Genomic DNA, 25136 nt, shown 5'->3' with positions numbered 1-25136 from the left:
TGCCAAGCCCTGGCCCATAAATATCCTATCTTTGCCCCTACTCACCCTCCCATCCAACCCTGCTATGGCCCCGCCCTGTGACCTTAATCTCTCTAAAGCTGGGGGAAGAGAGGGAGGCTGTGTGCAGATGGCTCTTCAACCTCGAAAGGAGGATGTCGGCATCTGAAGGCGGGAAAGGTGAGAGCAGCCTTCCACCCCTATAGACCCTTGGAGCAAGCCTGGGCTCTGCTCTACCCTCTGTCCCTCTGACCCATCTCCTACCCAGCAGGACCCCACTCCCGGAGAGCCACCAGGGGATCAGAACCACATCACCCTGTTTCCATCCCATCCAGCAACAAACATAGCCTTACCACCACCTGAACCCTGACTCTCAGCCTGACCTAGACCCTGCACCTATGGCCTCCCAGCCCCATCCACAGCTTTAGTTCCCAGCTGAATCCCGACCCTAATCCTGGCCCCAACCTCTATTTTAGTGCCCACCCTGAGTCCAATTCCAAAGCCAGCCCCAAGCTTAATCCCAACACAAACCTTATCAACCAGAGGGCAAACTCCTGTTAGAGTCTAAACGCCAACATAGATACAGCCCTTACTATGAGCTCTAAATTCACCTAACCTCAGCCCCAATGTCTGGATATCAATACTGTTAGTGAGTAGGTCTCTGACTTTCCAAAAAGAGCGCAGATCCATTTTTAAGGACAGAGAGAGAGAGGAGAGAGAATGAACACTCTTGGTGGTAGTAAGTCATGAAGGCTTGGAGTCAGAAATTACATAGGTTTGGGGTGCCTGGGTGGCTTAGTCGGGTAAGCATCCGACTTCTGCTTAGGTCATGATACTATGGCTTGTTAGAGTCCCGCGTCCGGCTCTGTGCTGACAGCTCAGAGCCTGGAGCCTGCTTCAGATTCTGTCTCCCTCTCTCTCTGCTCCTCCCCTGTTCATGCTCTGTCTCTCTCTGTCTCTCTCAAAAATAAATAAAAACATTTAAAAAATTTAAAAAAAAAGAAATTGCATAGATTTGAATCCCAATTCAGCCACTTCACCAAATCACTTAATCTCTTTTTGCATCAATTTCCTTACCTACAAAATAGGAATAATAGTTGATGCTAGACATTATTCTGAATGCTAAACTCATTAATCTTTACAACAACTCTAAAATGTAGGTACTCTTATCACTCCATTACACAGATAAGGAAATTGAGGCTCAGAAAAGTTGTGCAATTTTTCCCAAGACTACACACAGCTACCAAGTGGCAGAGTTAGGATTTAAACTCAGACAGCTTGTTTTCTCCAAAGCTTGGGATCTTAACCAAGCCAACCTACTGCCTCACAGAGGCTGAAACAAGGCCATGGGAATTGGGAATGGCCTAAGCTGAAAACCCCAATGCCAAATTCAAATCCCATTCAAACTTAACTTTAACCCTAATCTTGATCCTAATTCTAACCCCAACTCATTCAAACACCCAGTCCTAACTCTAAATCCTATCTCAAGCACACTCCACTCCCACCGGTATTTAAACCCAACCCAGAAGTCCACCACTCGAATTTAACCCTAAATTTGCCTCCAGCTTAATCCTACCCCAAGCCAATTTAAACTCCCTACCAAGTCTAACAGCAAATCCTACTTGGAAATGTAACATCACCCTCCGTTCTCCATAAACTCTCTCAACCCCCAATCAATTCCAACACCAATTCTCACCCCTCAATTTTTAACTCAGGCACCCCCCAACTTTCCCTAATTTTACAAGCTCTTCTTCCCCCACACACTGGGATGGGATCAGGAAGGAGGTAGCCATGATTGCCCTAATACCCAGTCCCTCCCTGACTTGGTTTCTCCACACAGACGCCATCCCAGAGCCCAGTCCAGCCAATGGGACAGGCCCTGGTCCTGAATGGGGGCTGTGCCCTGGGCCTCCAGCATCAGGGGGTGAAGAAATCAGCGGGGCATCAGGCCTGGGGACCCCTAAGCGAAGGACTCAGCACAGTAAGCACAAGACAGTGGCAGTGGCCAGTGCCCAGCGGTCACCCCGAGCGCTCTTCTGCCTCACTCTGGCCAACCCCCTGCGGCGGTCCTGCATCAGCATTGTGGAGTGGAAGCATCCTTGGAAACCAGGGGCAGGGCTCAGGGGTGAGGGTCACCAGGGTACCAAGAATCAAGGATTAGGCCAGGGCTGGAATGGAGGAGGGCTGAGGTCACTAGGGATCAAGAGTCAAGAATTGGGGGTGCTTGGGTGGCTCAGTCAGTTAAGCATCCAAGTTTGGCTCAGATCACGATCTCACAGTTCGTGAGTTCGAGCCCCACATGGGCTCTGTGCTATCAGTGCAGAACTGCTTCAGATCCTCTGTCCTCCTCACTCTCTTTCCCTTCCCTGCTTGCACTGTCTCTCTCTCTCTCCCTCTCTGTCTCTCTGTCTCTCTGTCTCTCTCTCTCTCTCAAAAAAAAAAAAAAAAAAAGAGCCAAGAATTGGATTAGAGGGTGAGTTGAGAAAGGTGAAGGTCACTGCGGGGAGGGGGAGTGTCAAGGGTGAAAGACTAAATCGCAGCAAGAGTGGGGGATGTCTAAGGTTTCCAGGGGGTTCAAAGTCAAAGCCTTGGTCAAGGCAGGGGTTGGGAATGTCAGGGCTGGTTACCTTGGGTCAAGCGTCAGCATTGGGTGGGGAGGGCCCCAAGGGAATGTGGGGATATTCTGAGGCCTATCTGCCTGGGTCCTTGACTATCCACCTGAGGCCCTTCGACATCCTCATCCTGCTGACCATCTTTGCCAACTGTGTAGCCCTGGGGGTCTACATCCCCTTCCCAGAGGATGACTCCAACACTGCCAACCACAACCTGGTGAGGCTCACCACCCCCGCCACCCCCAGCCAGATACAGCCCCAGTAGAACCACACCACAACCTTTCAATCCTCCCCACACCCGCTCCTCTCTGACCCAGATGGCCCGCCCCATCCAGCCCCACCCTAGGTCCTGGACTAAGCTTCCCTTCCCCGGCCCCCCTCAAGCCCCACCCCCAAATAACTCCCTGCTCTCCCACCTTACCCCCGGCTCTGCCCTCAGGAGCAAGTGGAGTACGTATTCCTGGTGATTTTTACTGTGGAGACTGTGCTCAAGATCGTGGCCTATGGGCTGGTGCTCCATCCCAGCGCCTACATCCGCAATGGCTGGAACCTACTCGACTTCATCATCGTTGTGGTCGGGTACGCGTCTGCGAGGGACACCCCCACCTTAGTTCAACTTCCTACCCCAGGCCCGCTGAATTCGGGACTCAGGGGAAAGTCTGCTTCCGACTGCCTCCATCTGGCAGCCAGAATCAAGAATATTAACGTTTTAAACTTGTTTGCATTTCCAGTTACAGGGACTTGTGCTTTTCCGAGAAGAGAGGGGTGGAGGGAGGGCCCAAGGCCGGACCTCTGCCTCCTAATTCCGTGCTACCCCACCAGGCTGTTTAGCGTGCTACTGGAGCAGGGCCCTGGTCGGCCGAGAGACACCCCACATACCGGGGGGAAGCCGGGGGGCTTCGATGTGAAGGCGTTGAGGGCTTTTCGGGTGCTGCGGCCACTGAGGCTGGTGTCTGGGGTCCCAAGTGAGTGGCATGCCCCCGGGGGTTGGAGGTGGGGGAGGGGAGCAGGAGAGGGTTAAGCTGACCCCGCCCCTCGGTCCCCACAGGCCTGCACATCGTGCTTAATTCCATCATGAAGGCGCTGGTGCCACTACTGCACATCGCACTGCTCGTGCTGTTCGTCATCATCATTTATGCCATCATCGGACTCGAACTGTTCCTTGGACGAATGCACAAGACATGTTACTTCCTGGGATCTGGTCAGCCATTCCACCCCTCCCCGGACAAGACACTCCCCTCCACTGGTTACTAGGCCCCACCCACTTCTCCTTGAAACCCACTCAAATCCACGAGACTCCGCCCCCAACCTTAGGCTCCACCTCCAGACAAGCAAGCCCTATCCCTTTACTGAAGACTCTGCCCTCAATCCCAGACTACAACCTCCCCTTTGCTAATAGCTCCTCCCTCTATCATGAGTCTCCACTCACAGGCCAAGGCCCTACCCTGCACTCGACACCATCCTCCAGGACTGACCCCATATACTCAGGCCCTTCATCCAGACCTCAGCCCGAGCCTTGCCCCCACTCCATTTTCAAGAGACCCTTCCCAATTCACAGGACTCCTCCCCCAGGCTCAAGTCTCACTGTTATTTACAAGATTCCACCCTAAATTTTACAGTTCCACTACCCGGATACCGGTAGCTGGGACTCACAACTTTCCAGTGGTTCAGAATCCTGACCTAGCAGAGTTAGGAGCTTAACCTTGCCCTTGATTTAGAAAAATCTCGAACCCCATACTGAACTTCCCAGGTGGGCGGGGCTACAAGGTAGCCGTGACTGGCGGGGCGGGGGGGGGGGGGGGGTGCGGGACGTGCTTCAAAATCGGAACTGATCTCCCCACAGACGTGGAAGCGGAGGAGGACCCGTCGCCCTGTGCGTCTTCTGGCTCGGGGCGTGCATGCACACTGAACCAGACCGAGTGCCGCGGGCGCTGGGCAGGGCCCAACGGAGGCATCACCAATTTCGACAACTTCTTCTTCGCCATGCTGACGGTCTTCCAGTGCGTCACCATGGAAGGCTGGACAGATGTGCTCTACTGGGTGAGGTGGATGGCGGGCGCACAGCGCGAGACTGTACCTGCCTTTCCTCCGAGAGTGTCTGCATATCCTGAGAGATGCATGCCCTCTCTCTCCCCAGATGCAGGATGCCATGGGGTATGAGCTGCCCTGGTTATATTTCGTGAGTCTCGTCATCTTTGGGTCCTTCTTCGTCCTCAACCTTGTGCTTGGTGTCCTGAGTGGGTGAGAAGCTTAGACACCTTTGCCAATAGTCCCTTTCCCATTTTTTTTTGTTCCTAGCACACTCCTAGGCACTCTTTCAGAACCCATCTGAAATACCCCTTCATGCAGTCAGTCAACATTGAACATCTGTGTGCAAGCACCATTTTAGGAATGGAATAAAAGACAAAAATCCCTGTCTTCTTGGATATTACACTGTGGTGGAGAGAATAGCAACATACACAGTAGATTGTGTATACACCCATGCGTGCACACCCATAGTGGTTTATTTTTATTTTTGTTTTTTATTTTAAGTAGACTCCACGCCCAACATGGGGCTTGAACTGACAACCCTGACACTCGTGTGCTCTACTAACTGAGTCAGCCAGGCGACTCACATATGTAGTGTTTCGTATGGAATCTGTGTTATGGAAAGAAAGGATGGATAAAAATAGAAATGGGCAAATCTTGCAATTATAAATAGGGACAATCAGGACAGACCTCCTTGAGAAGGTGTTATCTGAGTAGAAATGTGACACAGATGAGATAATGGGCCATGTGGATGTTGGAGGAAAGTGTTCCAAGCAAAGGGAACAGCCTTTGCTTCTGCAAAGCTAGAATGTGCTTGACCTATTCAAAGAACAGCAAGGAGGCCGGTGAGGCTGGAATGGTAAAGGCATGGGAGCCAGGGTGGTCCCCCCTCCCAGCCCTCTATCTTCCTCCCTCAGAGAGTTCTCCAAGGAGAGGGAGAAGGCAAAAGCACGAGGGGACTTCCAGAAGCTTCGGGAGAAGCAGCAGTTGGAGGAGGACCTCCGGGGCTACCTGGACTGGATCATGCAGGCAGAGGAGCTGGACATCGAAGAGTCCTCAGCTGATGGCAACTTTGGTTCTATGGCTGAAGAGGGCCGGGCTGGCCACCGTAGGCAATCCCAGTCTGGCCCATTCCCTGCCCCACGCGTGCCTCAGATGTGGGCTACCCTCCTGAGACCCAGCCCCAACCGGCAACGACTCCAGGCCCAGCCCCCAGTTCTGACCTAGAATACAGACCCAGACGCAGACCCCAATACCCTTCCCAGACTATACCCAGAACAAAGATTCCAAGTAACAGCCCCCCTGCCATACGCGCACGCCTGGCCCTAACCCAGCCTCAGGCCATGCTCCCCAAATGTCCTCCCCACCCTGCAGGGCCACAACTGGCAGAGCTAACCACTAGGAGACGTGGACGTCTGCGCTGGTTCAGTCACTCCACCCGCTCCACACACTCCACCAGCAGCCACGGTGAGAGTCCATCCAGGTTGGGGAGGGGGACGGGATGGGTAGACAGAGAAGAAAGCCAAGTGTGGAGCCGTTGGGTCTTCACGGACTGACCTCTATTCCCACCCCGACCACAGCCAGCCTCCCAGCCAGTGACACTGGTTCGATGACAGAGACCCCAGGCGATGAGGAAGAGGAGGAGGGGGCTCTGGCCGGTTGTACACGCTGCCTGTGAGGGCCCGCAGCCCTTAACCCCTGACCCAGCCCAGAACCCCGTCTAGACCCTGACCCCAGTCCTTACTTTACCCTCAAACCTCGATCCCAGCCCCCCACCTCCAACCCCAGCCACTGACTGCCCCTTGGTCCTTTATGACGCCCACCTCCCATCCTCCTCTTTTCCAGAAACAAGATCATGAAAACCAGGGTCTGGTGAGTTGGGATCCTTGGACCCCATGACTTTGTAAACCCCACCTCCGAGTCCCCCATGACCACCGGGCTACCCAACTGAGCACCCCCAGGCCTGGTTTAGGTAGGTGATTTCATCAGTGGGCTCGCATTTCCCCTCAGCCGCCACCTCCGCAGAGCCAATCGGGGCCTTCGGGCACGCTGCCGGCGGGCGGTGAAGTCCAATGCCTGTTACTGGGCCGTGCTGCTGCTCGTCTTCCTCAACACACTGACCATCGCCTCAGAGCACCACGGACAGCCCGTATGGCTCACGCAGATCCAGGGTGCGTACCTCCCCTCGCGGACTGCCAGCCCTCTTCCCCAGTCCCCAATTCCCTCCACCCTAGAAACCCAAGTCCAGGATCTCTAGGGTTCCTCAGACCCCCCAGACATTGCATTCCTGCCCTAATAAATGCAGAAACCTTAGCTTGTCCCACCCCATGTTATAGCTTACACTTATGTAGCACTTGTGTGCATCAAGCTCCATTCTCAGCACTTTACATGTATTAACTCAATTTCTCTTCACCAAAACCTTGTGTGAATTAAGTGCTAAGGCACAGAGTACTGAGCACTGAGGTAGTGAAGAGTTCACTGATTAATCCCAGGACTCAGCTAGTAAGTGAGTCAGGCAGGTGGCTCCAGAGTCCAGAATCTTAACTCCACACTGTCTGGATGGGTTAACCCCTCCATGTTTCTGTTTCCCCATCTACAAAATGTGGACAATATGGGGCACCTGGGTGGCTCAGTAGGTTAAGCATCCGACTTCGGCCCAGGTCATGATCTCAGGGTTCATGATTTCAAGCCCCACATAGGGCTCTGCGCTGACAGCGCAGAGCCTGCTTGGGATTCTGTCTCCCTCCCTCTCTGCCCCTCCCCTGCTCACTCTCCATCTCTCTTTCTCAAAAATAAATAAATAAAACATTTTTTTTAAATGGGGACAGTAATTTTATCTGCTTCATGGGGTGGTTGGGGGGGATTAAGTGAGTTGAAGTGAAAGGTGCTTAGAACATTGCTGGACCCACATAGAGTGCTATTAAGTGTTAGCTCTTACTATTCCTTGTTTTCACCTCAACCCCAACCTGAATACTGAACACACTTCTCACTGCAAGCCTCAAACCAGCCTCAGTCCCAACTAAACCCCAGACTCCAATGCTACCTTTGAGTTGGAGTTTTCCTGAACTCATGGAGGCTCACCAAGGCCCCCACCCCAATTCTGCCCCTCACCCCAGTTCCGAGCCCCTCAAAACCTCACCCACTCTGACCTATAAATTCACCCAAATTCCTAACCCTAGTGCTACCACCAACCTGTGTCTTGCCTGATACCAGCTACCTCAGATTGCCCTGTGGCCCCTACCTCCCTGCACATCTCCAAGGAAATTGGCCAGTTCGGTCACCTCTGTCCTTCTCCCCACAGAGTATGCCAACAAAGTGTTGCTCTGTCTGTTCACGGTGGAGATGCTTCTCAAGTTGTACGGTCTTGGCCCCTCTGCTTATGTTTCTTCTTTCTTCAACCGCTTTGACTGCTTTGTGGTCTGTGGGGGCATCCTGGAGACCACCCTGGTGGAGGTGGGCGCCATGCAGCCCCTGGGCATCTCAGTGCTCCGATGTGTGCGCCTCCTCAGGATCTTTAAGGTCACTAGGTGTGTGTGGCGGGGGAGGACTGGGGCCCCAAGCACAACCCCAACAGCTCCCTCCCCAGTTCCAGTGACTATCTGCATCACCGTTCATTTAGCAAATATCCATTGAGGGCATACTGAGGGCCAGACACCCTTCCAGGTCCTGGGAACCCCCAGGAATCAGAGCAGACACAAGTTCCTGCCTCATGGAAATTAAAGTCCATTGGGGAGGGTGTCTACTCCATTTCCATCCCCTTCCTCAACCTCAGCTCCAGCTAAAACATTATTCCCAGCACCATCTCTGAACTCAACTCCATACTCATCCCTAACCTTACACCATCTCTAACTCCAATCCCCAGCCACTCATTATACCAAACTCATTTACAGCCCCAACACCCAATCCCAAAGCCAGCCCCATCTCCAATCTCATCCCTAACTTGCAGCCCCAGTCCCATCACTAACCACAACCTCCATGTCCCTAGCTCCTAACCAGCAACCTATCTCCAGCTGCAACTCCAGCCCCAGACTCTATCTCATCCCTATCCCCTCCTCTATCCAACTCTCAAACACAACTTTATCCCCAACTCAGCCATCTAAAACACCAAATACTCTCTTAACCCCTAACCCCAACCCCAACCCCAGCTATAGTTCCTAACCGCAATCCCAGCCCCAGTCCCAACCTGAACCCAATTCTAACTTCATGAACTTCCATATAACCTCCATCCTAATTTCATCTGTCATTACACCCTTAACACAAACCCTAACCCCAAACTCAATCTTCCCCTCACTTCTTATTTTCACCTCAACCCAACTCCAAAGTTCATTTTAACCCAGTCCACCCCTAGTGCATCCCAAGCTGACATCCTGCCCTTGCCCCTGACTCACCACTGGACATGTCCACCCTCCATCTCTATTCTAGGCACTGGGCATCTCTGAGCAATTTGGTGGCATCCCTGCTCAATTCAATGAAATCCATCGCATCGTTGCTGCTTCTTCTCTTCCTCTTTATCATAATCTTCTCCCTGCTTGGCATGCAGCTGTTTGGGGGCAAGTTCAACTTTGATCAGACCCACACCAAGCGAAGCACCTTCGATACCTTCCCCCAGGCCCTCCTCACTGTCTTTCAGGTGGGGCCTGGAAAGCATGGAATAGGTGGGTCGGGGGGGGGGACCATATGGTGGGGGGTCCAAAGAGATTCACAGTGAACTCCCACCCTCAGATCCTGACAGGTGAGGATTGGAACGTGGTCATGTACGATGGTATCATGGCCTATGGTGGCCCCTTTTTCCCAGGAATGCTGGTCTGCATCTACTTCATCATCCTCTTCATCTGCGGCAACTGTATCCTTGGAACTTTGGGGGACTGGATGTTGGTAGAACATGGGGTAAGATAGGGGGTTGTTGATGGCCCACAGTCAGGCTGCTTCTTCAACCTTTGCAGCCTGAACTCACCCCAGATATCCTTTTGAACGTGTTTCTCGCCATTGCTGTGGATAACCTGGCCAGTGGAGACACAGGAACTGCCAAAGACAAGGGCAGGTGATGTCTGGCTCTGCCATCAAGACAGTCTCTCCCTGGGATCCCTGACTGGGTCCCCACACATACATCCCACACCATCAGAGATGCCTCAGCCACCCTGGCAATCCATATCCCCAGATCCAATCTGCCAATCCCCATTCATTCAACATGCATTCATTGAGCACCTACTTTGTGCCAGGCCATATTCTAGACACTGAGGAGACAAGAGGGGTCAAGGTAGACAAAGTCTTCACCTTCATGAAGCTAACCTGTTCATGAAGCTAACATGTTCATGAAGTTAGGGAAGGCAAGCAAAACACAAACAAATGAATATATAATGTAACTTAATTAAATATATATTAATAATATGTAATGAAGCAAAGAAAATGGAATAAAAGAATAGAGAGAAATGAAGATTGCTATTTTGGTTAGGGTAGTCAAGGAAGGCCTCTATGTGGAGGTGACCGCTGAACAGAGACCCAAGTGAAGTGAGGGAGTGAGCCATGAAAATATCTGGGGAAAGAGTGCTCAAGGCAAAAGGAAAGGAAGTGCAAAGGTCCTGAGGTGCACATTCAGCACATTCACAAAAACCACCAAGGAAATCAGTGAGTCTTGAGTGGGGTGAGCAAGGAGGAGAGTGGTAGGAGGTGAGCTCAAATGGGAGAATAAGAAGGCCATACTAGGGGCATTCTGGGCATGGCAAGGACTTCAGTTTTTGCTCTAAGTGAGTGGGAGCCATGGGAGAGGTGTGATCAGACGAAGAATGTGCCAGACTTAAGATTTAACAGGACCCCTTTGGCTGCTGTGAAAAGGACAGACTGTGAGGATGAGGGCGGAAGCAGGGAGGTTCTATGGGACCTCAGAAAGGTCTGTTCTGACTACATTGACTCCCCCTAAGCTTTGCCTATCTACTGCAAACCTTGGCAATCACTCCCCCTTTCCTCACACAGGGAGAAGAGTGCTGAGGGGAATCCCCCACAGGAAAATGGAGTATTGGTGAGTTAGAAGCCTGGGCATTGTCTATACCTCCCATTACCATCAATACCTGTATATGTGTATATCTTTAACTCCCATCTTCTGCCTGTGCATTCCTCCATTATTGTGTTCCTTCCGTGCCTCCCCTGGGTCCATCCTATAGTGCCTCCCCCACCATCAGTGACCCCCATATTTCTGTCCCCAGGCACCTGGTGGGGAGAATGAGGAAGAGGAGGGCAGAAAGAATGAAGGAGCAGGCAAGTGGGCAGGGGCAGGTGGAGGAGGTGTGGGACCTTAGAGACAGCACCCGGGCAGAGCTCTTGACCCCTGAGACCCCTCTCTCTGAGCAGAAGCCTTTTCTGAAATCATCTTGAAAATAATAGGCTTGGGGTTTGGCCAACACCATTTGGGATGTTGAGATTAAAGAAGAGAAACAGACATTTTGTTTTACTGCAGAACTTCTCAGAGCCTTTATTATAAAATAGTGTGTATTTGACTGTGAGGATAGTGATGTTCATTCAACACACATTTCCTCAGCTTCTACTATGCCCCAGGCACTGTTCTAAGTGCTGGAGACACAACAGTGAGTTTGCCACATGACAAGCACTGTTGTAGGTGCTTTACATACATTTTCTCAATTAATTGTCTGTATTTTGATCTTCTTCTGGTGCCAGGCATGGAGGAAGAAGAGGAGGAGGAGGAGGAAGAGGAAGAAGAGGAGGAAGAAGGTGCAGGGCATGTGGAACTCCTGCAAGAAGTTGTACCCAAGGAGAAGGTGGTACCCATCCCTGAGGGCAGTGCCTTCTTCTGTCTCAGCCAAACGAACCCGTGAGTGCTGGGAGTGGGTAGGGGGCCAAGGCAGGAGGGAATAGAGCAGGTGGAGGGCCAGGAAGCAGCCAGGGCTCTGGCAGGTGCATGGCCTGATTCAACAGAGCCTGAACTGTGTCCCTTGGGCTCTCCCAACCAACTCTGGGGTCCTGGGCTCTGACCAAAACCCATTCCCTACTCCCCAGGCTGAGGAAGGCCTGCCACACCCTCATCCACCATCATATCTTCACCAATCTTATCCTGGTGTTCATCATCCTCAGCAGCGTGTCCCTGGCCGCTGAGGACCCCATCCGAGCCCACTCCTTCCGCAACCACGTGAGCCTTTGGCTGGGGGCTGGGGGGGGGGACACTCCTAGGGGGGTCCTGCTGGGCACAAGCTGGGGCCAGGCTGGAGACACAGAGAAGATCCTAGTTGGGCAGAAAGAGAAGAGTGATAATGGCAGCTGCTGCAGGTGCCAGCCCTTACTGTGCACACTTGGGGAAACACCAGGGAAATCAGTATTTGGCTGAGGAGGAAGCTTGGGCTTAGAGAGGTTGAGCAGGCCAATGGCACCAATATAGATGAGCAGAGGTAGAAGAGCCCAAATCTGCCCAAATCTGAACCCCAGTCTTTCTGGTGGCCAAGACTTTTGCCTTATAGCGAAGTCCTTGATGATGATGAGAGAGGAAGGAGAGGGGGAGGGAGGGACAGGAAAACTTACAGAGAGGTGCATACAGACACACACACACACACACCTAGGATTCCCCCCCGTTATGACTCAGTGGCTTTGCCTCTCTTGCCCGCCAGATTCTAGGGTACTTCGATTATGCTTTCACCTCCATTTTCACTGTGGAGATTTTACTAAAGGTAACTAACAAGCCCCCAGTCGTACCCCCAGCTGCCCCAATCCACTCTGCACCCACCCCTGCAGCCCACCTCTCCTGTTTCCATACCCTCCTCCCCTCTCTATCCCCACACCTGGAGTCTAGCCTGATGTCCCTCTACCCTTCCACAGATGACAGTGTTTGGGGCCTTCCTGCACCGAGGCTCTTTCTGCCGTAGCTGGTTCAACCTGTTGGATCTGCTGGTGGTCAGCGTGTCCCTCATCTCCTTTGGTATCCAGTGAGTGACTCTCCCTACCCCCTGCCCACTCCAGTCCTCCCAGAACGGAAGCTAAGCCTGGGCCAGGGCCTGAGGACTGACCCCTCCCCAGCTCCAGTGCCATCTCAGTGGTGAAGATTCTGAGAGTCCTCCGAGTACTGAGGCCTCTCCGAGCCATCAACAGGGCCAAGGGACTCAAGGTAACCCAGCCCCACCCAAATCCACAGGACCCATGCCCTGCCCCACTGCAAGGGCCAAGATCTCTAATCAGACTGACCTTTTGCACTGGTGCATGACCGCACAGCCTGGACCCAATATGTAACCACACATCCCTGACCACTGATCATGTGGCCTCACCCATGTCCCTTACAAGTGACTATAAATCCCTTATCAATGGCCACATTTCTCTGATACAAGTTCCTGAAATGTGACCACATATCCCTTCCTGGTAAACACTTATTCCTCGTTGGTGCCCACACGTCCCTGGCCCGTAGCACTGCCCCTTGACCATATGTCCCTGACCACACATCCCTGATCCATGACCAGATGTCCCCGGCCCAAGTCCCTGAGCCCCATCTACACCCAGAATCCCTACCCCAGGCTGCTGTGGCCCGCAGTGTTTGTTAGCCATATTTGTGGGTGCCTGCAGCACGTGGTGCAGTGTGTGTTCGTGGCTATCCGGACCATCGGGAATATCATGATTGTGACCACACTCCTGCAATTCATGTTTGCCTGCATTGGCGTGCAGCTCTTCAAGGTGGGAGGAAACACTGGAAGGAGGCCCAGGCATGGGTCAAGGTGGGGAGTAAAGGGTGAACCTGCCTGACAAATATCTTCCATACAGGGGAAATTCTACAGTTGCACTGATGAGGCCAAACACACCCCCCAAGAATGCAAGTGAGTGCTCAAAACCTTGCCTTTTGTGGAGCTCTTGACCCCTACTAAAAGCCAAAGAGGCTCCTAGATCTCACCAAGGCCCCTGGAATCCTTAGAGCTTCCTCCTAAGAACTGCAGAGACTCCCTCAAGTTTTATCAAGGCCCCCCAAACACCGTGAATTCCCCAAGGCCCCAAGATATACCCCCAAAACTTTCCCAAGAGCTGAAGAGGCCCTCATATCTCACCAACCCCTAAGAAACCCCCCAATACCTCCCCCAAACCCCTCTCCATATTCTCCAGAGTTACCTACATTCTACTCCAGACTCCCCAGAAATCTCCAAATACTCCCCCCACCCACCATCACTGCCACCAAATCCCAGGCTTCCATTTCCAGATTACTGTAGAGGGTAGTGGTTAAAAGCATGGGCTTTGAAGTCAGGCATTCCTGGTTCAAATTCATCTCATGAGACATGGGTACATTTCTCAGCCTTGCTGAATCCCATTTTAACTGAAAAATGGGGATAAAAAGAGTGCAGATCTCACAAGGTGATGGTGAGGAGTAAGTGAGTTACTACATGGAGAGTGTACTACAATGTAAAGTTACTACATGTAAAGCCAAGAACAGTGCCTGGCATATACTTAGTGCTGATAAATGTTGATTATTAGTGTTACTTTTTCTTGGGGGTGGTGATGATTATAATGGTGATGATAGCTAATATATATGGTACCAACTAATGCCAGACACTATTCTCATTGAGTGACTTAATTAATCCTTGTAACAAGTCAGGAAATATGTTGTATTATCCTTAATTCATAGATAGGGAAAACTGAAGCACAGAGAGGTTAAATACCCAAGGTCACCCAGCCAGTAAATGGGGGACAGGATATCCAACTCTACCACTCTGCCCTGTTACTTCCATGCTCTGCACCTCAGTCCCCTTTCCCCAGATCCCCACCCCTCCTCACCCACCCAGCCTGTCTGCAACATCCACAGGGGCTCCTTCCTGGTCTACCCTGATGGAGATGTATCACGGCCCCTCGTCCGGGAGCGGCTCTGGGTCAACAGCGATTTCAACTTCGACAATGTCCTTTCAGCCATGATGGCCTTGTTCACTGTCTCCACCTTCGAAGGCTGGCCTGCGTGAGGAGCAGGGCCCCAGAAATGGGCAGGGAACAGGGCAGGAGTCTATGCTAGGGTCTTCTTGGGATGGGTGGGAAGGTACCTTGGGATGTGATAAAGGTCTCTTGAGACTGGATAGGGTTTTGGGGGGACTGGTGGGCATATCAAAGAACTGGCTGGGGGTCCTCCAGAAGTTGGCTGGGGATGCTTTGGGAACTGGGTAAGGGGTGTCTCCAGGAATTGGGTATAGGTCTCTGAGGAGCTAGGTGGAAGTCTAGAGAGGACTGGGTGTGGGATTTTGGGGGGGACTAGGTAGAGGTCTGGAGGGGACACTGGGGGAGGTCTCAGAGGAGATGGAGCTGGAGATTCAGGGGTTTCCAGAGAGATGTACAAGTCTTTAGGGGTACTAGTTGAAGATCTTTGGGGGAGATGGAGCAAGGAATCCAAGTTTATGGGACAGGATTTAGAGATCTTTGGAGGCTTGTGGAGGAGTTCTGGGGAGCTGCATGGGGATTTCCTGGTGGCTGGAGAAGGATATTTAGGGATATGTGGGAACTTAAGGGATTTGAGGGTCTTGGAGGACCAGGGTAGGGATTCTCTAGAGGGTTGTATGGGGATCTTTAGGTCTCTGGAGGGCTGAGACAGGGAATTGGGGGTCTTTGAGGTCAGGTGGGGGTCTCTTGGGGTATGTGTGGAGGTCTAAGGTGGTTAGGTCATGGGATTTGGGGGTCTTTGGGATGCCAAGCAGGAGATTCTGGAGTGTTTGTTATGAGGTATCTGGGGGCATGTCTGGAAGGGGGCTGGGATATCTCCTCATCTACCACCATTGGCTCCCCAGTCTACTATATAAGGCCATCGATGCAAACGCAGAGGACAAGGGCCCTATCTATAATTACCACGTGGAGATCTCAGTGTTCTTCATTGTCTACATCATCATCATTGCATTCTTCATGATGAACATCTTTGTGGGTTTTGTCATCATTACTTTCCGTGCCCAAGGCGAGCAAGAGTACCAAAACTGTGAGCTGGACAAGAACCAGGTGACCTCTGACCCCTGACCTATGGCCACCAACCCCTCCCCACCTCCTTGCCTTGAGATACCAAGCTCACTCATGCCCTGCACCCATATGCAGCGCCAGTGTGTGGAGTATGCCCTCAAGGCCCAGCCACTCCGCCGCTACATCCCCAAGAACCCACATCAGTATCGCGTGTGGGCAGCTGTGAACTCTGCTGCCTTCGAGTATCTCATGTTCCTGCTCATCCTGCTCAACACCGTTGCTCTAGCCATGCAGGTCTGATCTCCCCCACCCTGACTCCTGCCAGACACTGGACCCTATTCTGTCCACACAGCCCCCTGGGAAACATTAGGAATGCTTTAGGCTGCAAGTGCAAAACCCCCAGCTGACAGAGATTAAGCTATAAAAATATTTGCCACATTTCTTCACATCTAAGGCCAATAATTGTCAGTTGCATCCTGACTTAAGAGATGTAAGAATATAGGGGAAATGGCAGATGGCCATTGTAAGTTGCCATTGATTGTGAAATGTACCCCAGTGTCAGAGGTTCTAAATGTGAAAAGATGTGCATAGTGGAGTCAACAATATATGATAGCTACCTCACATAACAAGAAGTGTAGAGGTGGGCTGTTTGATTACAGTTCATCAGGTATCCAGGCTCTTTCTCCTCCACCATTCTTAGCAAGTTGGCTTTCATTCTCATGATTGTTGCTTCATTATCACAAGATAACTGCCACAGCTCTAGACATCAAAACCGCATTCAAGGCAGGAAAAATGAGGGAAGGTTGTACCCGGGGCTCTCCTCATTTGAGCCTTTTATTGGAAAGCAAAAATAGTTTTCATGGAAACTACTTAGCAGCAGACTTCTGTTTCTTTCTTAGTCAGAAGTAGATGCAAGGAAAGCCAGGAGATCAAGAGCTGGGCTTTCCAATATCTTTATTGAGAAACAGACAGTGTGAGGGATTTGGCCAACCCATCATGCTATCTCATCTCCAGACTCACCTCAGTCCAAGCCAGAAAATATTTTGTTGTGGGTGGGGAGGTCTCTGCCTCAGGCTCTGTACTCACACCTGACTTTCTCCTCCAGCACTATGAACAGACTGCTCCCTTTAACTACGCCATGGACATCCTCAACATGGTCTTCACTGGCCTTTTCACTGTTGAGATGGTGCTCAAAATCATTGCCTTCAAACCCAAGGTGCCTCCTGCGAGCCTTAGAATCTCCTGCAGTGGGTGAATTCCTTAGGGTGGAGATCATTGCAGAGCTCTTGGGGGAGGTGGCAGGGAACAGGAACCAAGGACTCTTGAGACCATGGTGTGAGAGGGGTCCATATGCAGGCCTATCATGTGGTCCAAGCTGGGCCCTGCCTCCCCAATGTCCCCTACCACTATTGGTCCCCTATGCTAGCTCTGAGAAGACAGGGCTCTACTTTTTTCCTGCCTACAGCATTACTTTGCTGATGCCTGGAACACGTTTGATGCTCTTATTGTGGTGGGCAGCGTAGTGGACATTGCCGTCACTGAAGTCAATGTAAGGACTGGCCTCTCCACTAACCCACCTTTCCCCTACCAACCTTCCCCCGCCTCAACCCCAGGTCTTTCTTTCACATGAGTAGGTGCCTCACTCACCTCCATCCTACTCCTGAAGACTCAGTGCTCTTCATTCTAGCTCTATATCTCCTGAGTCCCTATCAGGTTTAGCCAAAGTCCCCCTCCACCAACTCCCTTATTCCATTTGCAACCTATCCTCTGGCTCTGTCATATCCTAAAATGACTCTCTTTTTATTTATATTATTTCCTCTATTGCCTCTACATTCCTCTCCATTGGCTCCATCATCTCCACCAACTCCTGCCATCTCTTCTGACTACTTCATTGGCTCCATTTCCACCACTGACTCCATTGTCTCCGACACTGGGTCTTTCACGGCTCTGTCATCACCAATGACTGTACCATTGGCTCCATCATCTCCTCCATGGTTCTATCACCTCAATCGACAATGCTGCTGGTTCCATATCTTCATCGCTGGCTTCTCCATTGGGTCCTCCATCGGTTCTCTCAACTCCATCATCTCATGAAACCACTGGCTCCATCATTTCCTCCATTGGCTCCATTGTCTCTCTTCCATCATTTCCTGTACCTTCTTCTTTCCCTTCCACCCTCACTGCCAACTTTTCCCACAACCATCTTGACCCACTGCCACATAACCTTCTCCATAATCCCTTGAATAATGACTCTACCATCCATTATCCCCTATATCTGCTACATCATTTCTCCTATGTTCATTTGGGCCTGTGATCTCATCATATCCTGTCACCTCTGTCTTGGCTGTATCTCCCTTCAGAATGGTGGCCACCTTGGCGAGGTACCCCCACCTCACAACAGGGACTCTATGCTTCTTTCCACACCTACCTGCCCTTCCTTGCTTCTTAAAAGTCCTTAGAAATGTTCTCTGACTACCCTGGGGCCTGAGTTCTGAGGGATTTGGGGGCTGGGAGGGCCAAAGAATGAGATAGGGAGGTGACTGGGGAAACTGTAGACTGATCATACCCACCACACCCTCAACCTCAGAGCTCTGAAGACAGTTCTCGCATTTCCATCACCTTCTTTCGCCTCTTCCGAGTCATGCGGCTAGTGAAGCTTCTCAGTAAAGGTGAAGGAATCCGCACATTGCTCTGGACATTCATCAAGTCCTTCCAGGTAAGCTCCCGTCCCTTTGACCACCCCTCACCCACATCTCATACCTCTCAACCTGAACTGCATCTCCCAGTGTGCCATATCCATCTGCAATTTACCATTTCCGGTTTTCTCTCTTTTCTAGGCTCCCAATTCCCAACATACCTTGGCCTCACTAACCTTATTCTATTGTATTTAGTACCGTGTCCACATTTGGGAGACACTGGTAGTCATGGGAACTTTGGGGATGGGCCACATCTCTCATCAAGCCCAGACTTGAGGAAGCAGTGTATTCTGGGGCTTATAGTTCTCTGCCTGGACCTGAATATCTATCCTCCTCTCCACCCCTATAGGCCTTGCCCTATGTGGCTCTTCTCATCGCGATGATATTCTTTATTTATGCAGTCATTGGGATGCAGGCAAGTGGGGACCCTAGGTAGCATCCCTCAGGCACACTTCTGCTGAGGGGTGTTGGGTAAGAATTCATACACAATGAGGGTGGTGGGTTGAAATACAAGCTGGTTGATGCTGAGTCAGTCCACACACCTGTGAAATGGGATGTGCAGTGACTGCACATCAGGGTTGTGAGGATCCTTTGAGTATTAGAAGTTGTGAAATGAGTGACAACTTGTAGGGGCATGGGTTCGCCCCTCTGACACATGCCCTGTGTGCCCACAGATGTTTGGTAAAGTGGCTCTTCAAGATGGCACACAGATCAACCGAAACAACAATTTTCAGACCTTTCCACAGGCTGTGCTACTTTTGTTCAGGTGACATCTACCCCCCTCCACTGCCACCTTGGTCCCCAGCATGCCCTTGGGTGCTCACATACCCTTGTCTGGGCCCTGGACTGCCTGAGGTGTAGAAATAACAGGGCAGCATGGGGCTACATTTTGCCTGAGGTCTTTTCTGGCTGTGATTTGAAGAATTTTGTATAATAATCTAGCCTCAGCCATCCTTTTTCTGGCTGTAAGATGTATCCTTTTCTTAGGCCTCAGTGCCCCATCAGTAAAACACGAACATGACTGTCATCATCTTGGCCACACCAGCTTCTAAAATATCTAAATGCTGGGGCCCTTGGGTGTCTCAGTCGGTTAAGTGTCTGACATCAGCTCAGGTCATGATCTCATGGTTCATGGGTTTGAGCCCCACATTGGGCTCCGTGCTAACAATGCAGAGCCTGCTTGGGATTTGTTCTCTTCCTCTCTATCTCTCTGCCCATCCCCTGCTTCGTGCACTTGCTCTCTTTCTTTCATCTCTCTCGCTCTTTCTCTCAAAAATAAATTTTTTAAAAAAACTTAAAAAAATAAAATAAAATACTGAAATGCTATCTGTGCCAGATACAGCCCCTGGCAAGAAGTGGATCATCTCCTCACCCCTCCAGCCCCCTCAATGCCACTTGCCATGACTTCATAGCCTCCCCTCAAGGATGGCCCCTTGTGTGACCCCCCAGGTGTGCCACCGGTGAGGCATGGCAGGAGATAATGCTTGCCAGCCTTCCTGGGAGTCGGTGTGACCCTGAGTCTGACATCAGCCCTGGTGAGGAGTTTACCTGTGGCAGCAATTTTGCCATCGCCTATTTTATCAGTTTCTTCATGCTCTGTGCCTTCCTGGTGAGGACCGTTTCCCCACAACCACCACCATTGCCATGGGGGCTGTCCCTGAGGGGTCTGGGGAGGAGGTGGGGAGCCCAGATCTTCAGAGTAGGTGAAAGGGCTGGTCTGACAAGATCAACCCAGGAACTTGTGACCCAGTAACCATAAGTTTACCTCAGCATCCCACCAACCCCCAACACCCTACTCTGCCCTTCACCTAACCCCCACTATTCACTGGCCCACAGATCATAAATCTCTTTGTGGCTGTCATCATGGACAACTTTGATTATCTAACCAGAGATTGGTCCATCCTGGGCCCCCATCACCTCGATGAATTCAAGAGGATCTGGTCTGAATATGACCCTGGAGCCAAGTATGACATGTATCCACATAACTGGGATTGCAGGGGACAGTGCACTGCCCCACCCATTCCCCCAGACACAGAACCTCTGACGTGTACCTCCCATTACCTAGTCAATAGATGCCCCAAGTTTCCACTGCCTCTGTTCTGTCTTCCCCAACTACCATAGATAGGGTTGGCTCTGGGGTGTTGGTGGGGGAGGTATTTATAAGCTGGTGGAGTCTTCAGAAAGGGCTGGAGGGGTTATCTCCAATCCAGCGGTGCCTCCTACCCACCCCACCTGCCCCAGGGGCCGCATCAAGCACCTGGACGTGGTTGCCCTGCTGAGACGGATCCAGCCCCCCTTGGGATTTGGGAAGCTGTGCCCACACCGAGTGGCCTGCAAGGTCTGTGCACCCACCCACCCCCCACCTCTGAGAGGGCTGTCCATCACATGGCAAGGGTGGGCAGGGGTGTGCCTTGGGTGGGGAGGGTGTGTTTTGCTTTATCCTTAAAGGTTTCTGCCCCTGGGCATCCAGTGCCTTCATCCCTGGCATTTGCTCAAAGTGAGTTCTACGTCCCTGGTGTGTGTAGAGACTTGTGGCGATGAACATGCCCCTCAACTCAGATGGGACAGTGACATTCAATGCCACACTCTTTGCCCTGGTTCGGACATCCTTGAAGATCAAGACAGAAGGTGCATGGGAGGGATGGAGAAAGGACAAGAGCAGGAGAGTCCCTGGGGAGGGTGCAGGGATCACTCATTGAGTGATGGGCCTGGCTCCTGTCTCTGAACCTCGAAATGAGTGACTTTGGCTTCTCCAGGCCTGTTTTCCCACCAGTTCAATGGGGGCGGTGTGTGACTGCGGTAGAAGCTGGTGAAGCCCCTTCCAACAGGGAGGGAGTGGCTGTGAAGGGCTCTTCCTATTGGCTCAGGCCCCACATCCTCTCCCGATGCAGGGAACCTGGAACAAGCCAATCAGGAGCTGCGGATTGTCATCAAAAAGATCTGGAAGCGGATGAAGCAGAAGCTGCTAGATGAAGTCATCCCCCCTGCTGACGGTAAGCTAGCTCCACCCCAATTCCTTGAGCCCGCCCAAATGTCAAAGGATTGCTCACCATCACAAAACTAGCACTGGATGGAGGGGGGCGAAGGGGAGCCTATGCTCTGGGTAGGGGGGTAACAGGAGACCCCTGTGTGACCTTGACTTTTCTCCCTTGCCCCCAGAGGAAGAGGTCACCGTAGGCAAATTCTACGCCACATTTCTGATCCAGGACTATTTCCGCAAATTCAGGCGGAGGAAGGAGAAGGGGCTACTAGGGAGCGAGGCCCCCTCAAGCACTTCCTCTGCTCTTCAGGTCTTTAGAGGGGCCTGGGTGCGTGGGTGGGAGTATGTGGAGGACTGTGGCTAAGGATGACTGCCCTCTTGATCTCGCGGAACCCATGTCACAGATGAGGAAACTGAGGCTCCAGGTCTCAAAGGGTCAGTGGTGGCTGAGGGACCCTTTCCCCCACCCCACACTCCTGCACAGGAAGCAGGCTCATGGACAGGGAAATTTAGACCCTGGGCTGCCTTCCTTCCCCATTTTTTCACCCCCACAGGCTGGTCTAAGGAGCCTACAGAACTTGGGTCCTGAGATCCGGCAGGCCCTCACCTGTGACACAGATGAAGAGGAGGAGGAAGAGGGGCAGGAGGGAGAGGAAGAGGAAGATAAGAAGGATCCAGAAACATACACAGTGAGGACAAGTTTTCACTCCCCTGGGAATTTGATTGTAGAAATAGTTCTTCAATTCCTTAGGTAACTTTGACACTGCCTCTGGGGAAAGGGAGGCCCCCAGAGAAGTACTCCCCCCGAAACAGGCAAACAGGTATTATTTGATACCTACTACCATCCACTGTTGGAGGGTGAGACCCAGATTCAGCCCCTAGTAAGGTCATTGGAGATAAACTCCAAGTGACTTGTGTCACTGACCAAGTGACTTAGATATGATAACATGAATGGCAACATTCAATCCTGTGACTTCCACAGGCCCCAACGGGCTCCCAGCCCCCATCTCGCCGGAGTTCTGTGATTTCTGTATCTCTGCCTGTTGGGGACAGACTTCCAGATTCACTCTCCCTTGGGCCCAGTGACGATGATGGGGGGACTCCCAATTCCAGACAGTCCAGTGTGCCCCAGGCTGGATCCCATGGCCACAGGTATGGTCAAGGGTCTGGTGGGATATTGTAAGGGAAGGCAGGGACTAGCCAATACATGGAGATAATTCAGGAGCAAGAGGGCCTTTGAATGGAAATTTGGGAAGGATGGAAGGGACTCAAGGGCTCGGATGGGAATAGAGGATAAGAAGAGATTCATATGAGAAAGGCAATGCAAAGGTTTAATACAAAGAACACATAGGGGCACCTGGGTGGTTCAGCATCTGACTCTTGATCTCAGCTAGGGTCTTGATCTCAGGGTCATGAGTTCAAGCCCCACATTGGACTTCACACTGGGCATGAAGCCTACTTAAAAAAAAACAAAAACAAACAAACAAAAGCACATAATGTGGAACTTCCATGGTCCTCAGTTTTGTCACCTGTAAAAGGGGGATAATAATAGCACTTATCTCATGGGGATAATGAAAGAATGAAATGAAGTCACACCTAGCTGTCACTTTGACAGCCTCCTCCTCACCTCTCCCAACACACCCCCAGTTCTTGTGTTGAAGGTGTCTCTTCAACAGGCCAACTTTGATTTTTTTTTTTAAATGTTGTGTCCTTCCCATGAGAAATATGTATTAAAAGAAAGCCCATGTTCATTTTAAAATGATGACAGGTTAATTTTCTGGTATGTGAGTTTTCCCAATTAAAAAAAAAAAAACTGGGGCGCCTGGGTGGCTCAGTCGGTTAAGCAGCCGACTTTGGCTCAGGTCATGATCTCGCAGTCAGTGAGTTCAAGCCCCGCGTCAGGCTCTGTGCTGACAGCTCAGAGCCCGGAGCCTGTTTCAGATTCTGTGTCTCCCTCTCTCTGACCCTCCCCCGTTCATGCTCTGTCTCTCTCTGTCTCAAAAATAAATAAACGTTAAATAAATAAATAAATAAATAAATAAATAAATAAATAAATAAAATCCTACTGTAGGGATGGGGCACAGAACAAGAAGGAACCAGCAGTGCAGGGCCACATACTGGGGGGTGGGGGGGTGGTGGATCTGGTCTGTCTAACTTGCTTCACTTTCCCCAGGAGAAGCTCTGGGGGGTTCATTTTCACCATTCCAGAAGAAGAAAGTTCTCAGCCCAAGGGAACGAAAGAGCAAGAGAATCAGAATGAGGAAGAGGAAGTCCCCGCCAAGGACTCTGGCCATGACATGTAGGATGAGCCCATTAGCCATGTGCAGGAGGGCAGAACTAATGGAACCCCATCACCCATTCCCAAGCCTGAGCTCACCCCCAGCCCTCTTTCCCGCACAGGCTCTCCTACCTAGATGAGCAGGCAGGGACTCCCCTGCGCCCCATCCTTTTGCCACCTCACAGACCCCAGAGATATGTGGATGGCCACAATGCACCACGCCGCCGTCTGCTGCCCCCCACACCTGCAGGTGAGAGCAGGCATGGGTGCTGGGGGCCCCACAAGGGCCAGCAGGGCAGAGGGCTGGGGTGGCATTGAAATTCTTCTTCGCCCCCTCTGCCTTCCCCTACCCCCAGGTCGGAAGCCTTCCTTCACTATCCAGTGTCTGCGGCGCCAGGGCAGTTGTGAAGATTTACCCATCCCAGGCACCTATCATCGTGGGCGCAACTCGGGCCCCAGCAGGGCGCAGGTGAGATGGGGGAATAGGGTGCTAAGGTCTGGAAGGGTAGAGTCATCCTAGGCTGAATTTATCAAACACACTACATCTTCTGAGGAATGGGGCATGTATGAATTCACAAAACCATCACTGTACCTGTGACATAGGTTAGTTCCAGTTTACAGATGAGGAAACTGAGGCTCAGAGAAGTTTACCCCAGATCACACAGCTAGTAAGTGGCAAAGCTCATATTTAAACCCAGGTCTTCTATGCTCTTAAATAAATTCAAGTCTGATTTATATGCATTCAGTTTGACTCCAGCTGTATTTGCAGGGGTGGGGGTGGTAAGATGTAGGCACAGGGCTGAGTCCTAAACTTTCACACGTCACCCATCTATAATTATCCCCCTGATGTTTATTCTGGTCCAGGGTTCCTGGGCAACCCCTCCTCAGCGGGGTCGGCTCCTATATGCCCCACTGTTATTGGTGGAGGAGGGTGCAGCGGGGGAGGGGTACCTCGGCAAATCCAGTGGTCCACTGCGCACCTTCACCTGTCTGCATGTGCCTGGAACCCACTCAGACTCCAGCCATGGCAAGAGGGGCAGTGCTGACAGCCTGGTGGAGGCTGTGAGTCCAGCAGGGCTGTGGGCAAGAGGGATGGGGGAGAAGGGGAGGAAGTGGGAGCTTGGGAAGGAGGGAATAGAGGCCCTCAGTCTCTGTGTTATGCATGTAACTGTCTATCCCCTTGCTCTGTGACTGCTCAGCATGATGTGTGTGTGACCGTCCCCAGTGACTACCCTGCACACCTTCATGCATGCATCATCTATCTACACTGACCCCTCTGTGCACACTGCTTTGGCTCCATGTTGTGCTCTCTGTCAACTCTGATCCCATCTGTGCCCCCAGGTGCTCATCTCTGAGGGCCTGGGCCTCTTTGCCCGAGACCCACGCTTTGTGGCCCTGGCCAAGCAGGAGATTGCAGATGCGTGTCGCCTGACACTGGACGAGATGGACAGTGCTGCCAGTGATCTGCTGGCACAGGGGACCAGCTCACTCTATAGTGATGAGGAATCCATCCTCTCTCGCTTAGATGAGGAGGACCTGGGAGACGAAATGGCCTGTGTCCATGCCCTCTGAATTCCCATCTGTCCTCCACTGCTCAATAAACCTCCTGCTCTCCCTTCCCCAGAGGGAGACAGGCATGGACTACA

At 51.7% G+C, this 25136-nt stretch overlaps 1 protein-coding gene across 6 annotated transcripts; it reads left to right on the top strand.

The window, feature by feature from the left end:
- The first annotated feature begins 72 nt into the window (after positions 1-72).
- CACNA1F (calcium voltage-gated channel subunit alpha1 F) lies at positions 73-25136 on the top strand. 6 transcript variants are annotated; one of them, XM_023249415.1, is made up of 48 exons: positions 73-177; positions 1838-2090; positions 2721-2826; positions 3049-3188; positions 3432-3574; positions 3658-3810; positions 4453-4649; positions 4747-4850; positions 5555-5745; positions 6012-6104; positions 6218-6311; positions 6483-6509; positions 6648-6808; positions 7939-8164; positions 9060-9267; positions 9360-9480; positions 9597-9678; positions 10608-10653; positions 10838-10889; positions 11307-11460; positions 11646-11775; positions 12248-12307; positions 12456-12562; positions 12654-12741; positions 13191-13298; positions 13386-13438; positions 14413-14559; positions 15377-15578; positions 15672-15830; positions 16642-16752; positions 17002-17085; positions 17897-17917; positions 18124-18252; positions 18582-18647; positions 18907-18998; positions 19682-19841; positions 20069-20196; positions 20474-20570; positions 20758-20860; positions 21124-21225; positions 21392-21522; positions 21767-21901; positions 22195-22364; positions 23386-23511; positions 23613-23740; positions 23847-23959; positions 24355-24552; positions 24832-25136. In XM_023249415.1, the coding sequence occupies exons 1-48, from the start codon at positions 153-155 to the stop codon at positions 25060-25062; spliced, it is 5955 nt and encodes a 1984-aa protein (XP_023105183.1). In that variant the 5' UTR covers positions 73-152; the 3' UTR covers positions 25063-25136. The 6 variants fall into 6 exon arrangements, with proteins under 6 accessions (XP_023105183.1, XP_023105184.1, XP_023105185.1 ...); XM_023249416.1 differs by lacking the exon at positions 17897-17917; XM_023249417.1 differs by lacking the exon at positions 24355-24552.

This window comes from Felis catus, chromosome X, assembly GCF_018350175.1.
Source record: "Felis catus isolate Fca126 chromosome X, F.catus_Fca126_mat1.0, whole genome shotgun sequence".
NCBI lineage: Eukaryota > Metazoa > Chordata > Mammalia > Carnivora > Felidae > Felis > Felis catus.
This window is presented reverse-complemented; position numbering and strand designations above follow the sequence as displayed.